Source organism: Chenopodium album, chromosome 12, assembly GCF_948465745.1.
Source record: "Chenopodium album chromosome 12, dcCheAlbu1.1, whole genome shotgun sequence".
NCBI lineage: Eukaryota > Viridiplantae > Streptophyta > Magnoliopsida > Caryophyllales > Amaranthaceae > Chenopodium > Chenopodium album.
Window position 1 is genome coordinate 54,674,695 of NC_137845.1, and position 6,210 is coordinate 54,680,904.

At 33.6% G+C, this 6,210-nt stretch overlaps 1 protein-coding gene across 1 annotated transcript; it reads left to right on the forward strand.

Moving 5' to 3' along the window:
- The first annotated feature begins 2,434 nt into the window (after positions 1–2,434).
- Positions 2,435–4,878, forward strand: LOC145570641 (small ribosomal subunit protein eS10z-like). Its single transcript, XM_081629776.1, has 5 exons — positions 2,435–2,572; positions 2,692–2,740; positions 3,396–3,672; positions 3,780–3,915; positions 4,572–4,878. Exons 1-5 carry the CDS (start codon positions 2,570–2,572, stop codon positions 4,659–4,661), a joined length of 555 nt encoding a protein of 184 aa, XP_081485902.1. The 5' UTR covers positions 2,435–2,569; the 3' UTR covers positions 4,662–4,878.
- The last annotated feature ends 1,332 nt before the right edge of the window (positions 4,879–6,210 follow it).

Below are 6,210 nucleotides of genomic sequence, written 5' to 3' on the forward strand. Positions count from 1 at the left end.
TTATTATGGTCACAAGAAATCTTGATGCCATACTTATGGAGCAATTCAAACGACTTATCAACTACTTCTTCCATTGTTGTTGAATTATGATCAATAACGCTCGATCTTTTTTTTTTTTGGCTTTTTGGAATTTGAGAGTTGTACTTCTATTTGTATCTTGTAAAGGGGATTATAGGAGAGAGCTTATATATATATAGAAAAGGTGAGAATATGGGTGATGTGGATTTAAACCCCTTAAATTAATAAAGAATCTAAAATCACACAATAAGAATAAAGCTTTGTTCTTGATAAGAAATTCGAACCAAAAACTATTGAAAGTAACCGGATATGACCTTGAAAACGACCACTCCTGGAACAAATTCAATGCCTAATCAAACTATTTAGACTACTCCTAGAACTAAGTATTTTGATGAACAAATTTTAGACTACTCCTAGAACTAAGAATTGCACGTTCTAATTATCAAAACAACTCCTTGAATTGAAAACTAGCAAGAAAACGTTTAAGCAAAGCTAAACAATTTTTATTGAAATTAATCTGATTTCTATGTCTCTAAGAGCCACGAAATTCCCCTATTTATAGACTAAAAATAAGCTAATTCCATCCCTACAAGGATTAGGACAAACCCCTAACCTTGCCCCCCCCCCCCAAGTATCCTACCTAGAATAGGAAACTACTTCTAATTAGAATAGGAAAACTAAAACTAATTCAAAACAAACTTTACTTAATTAAATAAAAACTTTCCTAATATACTTAGGAAGTTTTATAGCAACTAAATAATCAGAAAATAAACCTTATCCTAAGTGCTTAAACCAAGAAAAACCCTTTCAATTGAAAGGTAAAAACTTGCAAGCAAAACTCTAAAAAAAACTAAGTATAAATTTTCATCCATTTCTTATCGCCGCCGGAAAACCACCTCACGCATTGCCCCATGTCTCATGCGCCGGCTATGGTTGAAGCTGGGTTCAAGGCGGTTCCGGGAAGGTGGCGCGTGACCCTTGAAGTGGCGCGCAGCCTTCGCAATTGCCGTCGGAAGTAAACCGCACAATTTCCTCTTCCTTAATGATCAAGCTTCCTTCTTTCCCAATTGATTTATCGGACCTTTCCTTGTTTATTTCTTTCTTTGGGCAGTCTATAATGAAGCTATTTGGACCATCTAAAAGTGTCTTGGCCCTTTCAAAAGAATTAACCTCTTGATTCACATCAATTGGCTAGCAAATTCAGAGGAAGCTTATCTTACAAAAAAAACTATTACCAAATTTATGATCTTGGTTTCCTAATTTGCGTTGGATAAGATATGATATGAATATATGATGCATGTTGTTTACTAGTCGGTTGAAATATAATACGAAGTATTCAGTATTATAAGCCTCAAGCCCTCAACTTATTTTTGTAAATTTCTTGAACCAAAAGGCAAGGCAAGAGAGTAATTAAGTTTCTTGTTACGAGTAATAAAAAAAAGAGGAGTAAATAAGTTTATTTTTTTTTAATTTATTTTTTTATTTGAGGATAATTAACTTTATTATTTGCATATGAAATCAAAAATGAGAAAACAAATAGATTTATAGCTTTATACCCTTAAAATTAAAGTTAAAACAAAACCAAGTTTATAAGTTTTTCGATATCTTTTACAACCTACCTAATTTAGGCTTCTTAGCATATCACTCTTTAGTTTAGACTTAAAATTAACTCAAATATGTAATCACAATGGAGAGGTAATCTTGCATTGATTTTAAAACTAAAATCAAAACAAATCTAACAAGATTTCAATTAATTACTTTCACTCTCTTTGTTATGTTAGTATTACACTTTTATTGTACGAACTTTTTAAAAATGTTATACGTCCTTTTTTTTAACCTCCTTCATTAAATATTAATTTTCTAAATCAAGACAAATTTAACAAGATTTCAATTAATTACTTTTACTCTCTTTGTTATGTTAGTTTATTTTCCTTTCACATTTCTTATTTTTTAATAAAATATTAACTTCACTATCTTTTCATATAATACCCAATGTATTCTCAAGTACCCTACTTACATTTTTCTCTTGTAACGGAGATAGTATGCTACGGAATACATGCCAACATAACATGGCATAATGAACTCTATAATGTTTGGACCTAATTAATTAGCTGTTGGTACAGTGGTGATTGAAGCTACACTTGATAAGGAGGACCGCATATTTGATCCCATGCAGCAACAATTGAGAGGGGACTAAAACCTAACCACCCAGAATTAAAACCTTGAATCCAGATTAGTCCAAAGGGTGAACCGGGTGGAATACAAAAAAAAAAAAAAAAAAAAAAAAAAAAAAAAAAAAAAAAAAAAAAAAATTGGACCCAAATAGGCAAATGTTAGACCACAAGCACAAGTAAGGTGTACAAGTAGCAACACACAAAAAAAGGTTTGAAAACAACAAGGCCCAGCCCAACCCTAAAAAGCCCTGAATAATTTTGGCATAATAAAACCGCATTCAAAATTAGGGTTTTGAAGGAGATCCTTTTACACTGCTGCTTGAGTCTTATTACGCCTCTGTTTCTTCTTCTTCGCTTCTTCAATCTCAAGCGCAGCCATGGTGTGTTCTTCATCTCTTTCTCTCTCTTCACCTTAAATTTTCTGCTAATTTCTATCATCTTATCATTTTCCAATTTCTTTCATTGTTGATTTTCTGATTTTGATTTTTTTTTTTTCCAGATTATCCCAGAGAAGAATCGTAAGGAGATCTGCAAGTACCTCTTCCAAGGTATGTCTTTTTTTTTTTTTTTTTTAATCTTTCTTAATTTTTCAGTGGAATTTGAGATGAATTCTTTTGTGAATTTGATTTAATTTTGGTCCTTTTATTTCTTGTTTTTCTATTAATTTATATACTTGTATGTGATTATAGCTTTATTTTACTTGATTATTTTGTAGTTAATTATTGTTTTTTCCGAAATTTGGATGGTTATATATATAAATGGAATTTGGTTATAATGAACATTATTCAGGAAATAATTGGCTCTAGAATGTTTATGTAACAGTTAGAAATTATTACCCATTTTCTCAAAAAAAAAAAAAAAAAAAAAAACAGTTAGAAATTGTTACCCTTTGGTTTGATTTGTGAATTTGAGCTTAATTGGATTAATTAGTTGCAGTTTCGGGAATGAATTTTGTTGCTAATTGTATATATACTTGCTAATCGATTGTCTTGGTGGTGTGAATTTGGGATACATTTAAGAGTTAATTTCACTATATTCTTAATTGATTTCTGATGCCAATTATGGAGATTTGTGTAGTGTCAGAGTTAGAATGGCAATTTTTGTATCAGAATTAGTGTTATATTATGCTATTTAGTTTGGGTGTATGCAAATGATGCTTGATGTTATACATGCCTTGTTGAAGTTGCTGTTTTGTAAATGCAGAGGGTGTATGCTTTGCTAAGAAGGACTACAATCTTGCAAAGCACCCCGACATCGATGTCCCAAATCTGCAAGTGATTAAGCTCATGCAGAGCTTTAAGTCAAAGGAGTACGTCCGCGAGACCTTTGCCTGGATGCACTACTATTGGTACTTGACGAATGACGGTATTGAGTTCTTGAGGACTTACCTCAACTTGCCATCAGAAATTGTTCCTGCTACCTTGAAGAAGCAGACTAAACCTGCTGGTCGTCCCATGGGTCCTGGTGGTGATCGCCCACGGTATGTTATTACTTGTTGCTTTCCTGTATTATGCCCTTTGCCGCAAAGGGTTTTCGTGCTTGGTGTATAGTCTTTTAATGTTGAATGGTTTGCTGTATGTTTTGCAGTGGCCCACCCAGGTTTGAAGGAGACCGACCAAGATTTGGTGACCGTGAGGGATACCGTGCAGGTCCCCGTGGTCCACCCGGTGAGTTTGGTGGTGAGAAAGGTGGAGCTCCAGCCGATTACCAGCCTTTATTTAGTGTAAGTGTTTTGAAGAACACTCCTTTTATTTTTGAAAATATGAAATTGCCTAGCCTTTGGTTGTACTAAACCTATTAGGTTTAGTGCTTTCTCTCTGCATGTATTTTCTTTATTTTGTGTAAATATTATCCTCCTCTTCCTGGAATATTAATAAGTATGATCGTTTCTTTGTGCTTCAGAATGAATTAGATATTGAATTAGTTTATACTATCTATTTCATTTTTGGACCATATGAAGATTAATTATATTGAGTTCAAAATGAAGAGTATATATGCTCAGTTTTTACCTCAATGCTTTGACTTGCTGATGTGTCCCTTGTGTCCATTACAAGGAAAAAGAGCTCCCCACATGAAATAAGGGTGAAATGTATTGAAATTAACAATTGTCTAGTAGCGGTATACTATGTTTGTATGATGGATTGGAAGTGTATGCTTGCTGTAAGCTGAATGTATTTTGTGGTCCAGAGGATAGGTCTACAAGACATCTGTTTATGTTCTCATACTTAACTTGAATCCTTCCTGAAACTGTAAGCTTGAATTCTGTAACTTTTAGGAAGTTCTCTCTAGATTTGGATCCTTTTTTTTACATCATGTGTCCAAGCCTTCCCTGACCATCTACTATCATGGTTAATTGACTCGCTTGTTCTTTATCTGCAGGGTGGCAGGAGGCCTGGCTTTGGTCGTGGAGCTGGAGGATTTGGTGGCGGTGCACCTGGTGCTCCCGGTGCTTCAGGTTCTTTTGCTTAGGATCAGGACTAGGCTTATGTATGGCACCCAGGCTGGATTGTTTTAGTGGTTTCTTTATTAGGCTATAAGAGTACAATTAAGCGCTTTTAGTGGGCGTGGCCTTTGTTTTGTATCCTTGTCTTTATTTTCAGTGTAACTACAACAAGAGCTAGTAGTAATATTGACTATTGGCATTTGTTTTTTGATTGAAATACCCAAACCCTTCTTCCTACTAAAACAGACTCTATTTTTCTTGTTCAGATCATTGGCTTAAATATGTTCTAATGCATTGCCTTGTGTTGTGCTCTTATTAAAGAAGTTACTAGTGAACTGTCATACTGACTGGACTAATAGAAAGTAGGCTATGCAATGAACTGGACTGAAAGAAAATAAGGTACGCAATGAGCAATGTGTTGCATAAATGTGTGCTTAAGTAGTTGAGTTCAAGCTATGAAGTTGTGTTTAACTAATCTGCTGTTATCCCTAATCTCCATACATTTATAAGCTCTTGGTGAAATGAATGTTTTATTTGGAATGAATTGGTCATGTATATAACCCACAACCTAAACATGGACCTTGAGATCGAGCATTCGACCACCCTCTACCACTCACCCATGCTTTAGCACCTGATGAGCTAGCTTGCTGGACGATCTTGTAAACAAAATGAAAATTCTAGGAAATCAGAAATACTTTGTAGCATCTTCCACATGTTTTATACAGGTCTTAAATTTCGAAAATAGATGATTGTGATTATGGCCAACTCAACTACATTGTACTTTCAACTAACAAAGTGTTGGCTTACTCGGTAAGGTTCTTACCTCAGATCCTAGAAGTTTGGGGTTCGAATCCTACCAAGTGATGGTATTAGAGGGTAGGGTTTTCCTTACCCTTACTCCCAAGTGTCTGGCCCGTAAATATTGAATCAAAAAAACCTGAGGGTTGAGGTTTGGTCATAACCTTAACAATATAAAAAAAAAAATAAATAACTTCATTGTACTTTGAAACTAAAAAATTATGGCAATTGATAGTAAACACTATGGAGTACTATTTTGAATAGGAAAATGTTATACATAGTCCTTAGGGTTACATATAAGCATTAAATTTACACTTAAAAATCGTAAAAAGTTAAAAAAAAAAAAAAAAAACCACCAAAACATAAACAATAATTACACTGATTTTCGCGTGTTTTTATCATGAATTCCTAATTTTATACAATTTTCAAGAGTATATTTAATGCTTATATATAGCCTTTAGGGCTACACATAGCATTATCCTTTTGAAAATACAGTATAAAGAAAAGTGAAATGACTTAAATGGTAGAGAATTCATTAGTGCTATCCCAAATTCTCAATGCGAGTAATGTCTTTTTTAAGAGCAAAATCATTTTACAGACTACTTCATACTCCCTCCATTTTTAAATACATGCTCAATTTTTCTTTTGCTGTCGTTTTTAAATACTTGCCCCATTTCCTTATTTGGAAAACTTTTATAATATTTAATTCATTTCTATCAACTAGTGGGATCTAATTTTATTACTTTTATATTCTCTCTCGTATAATTTACCATCTAC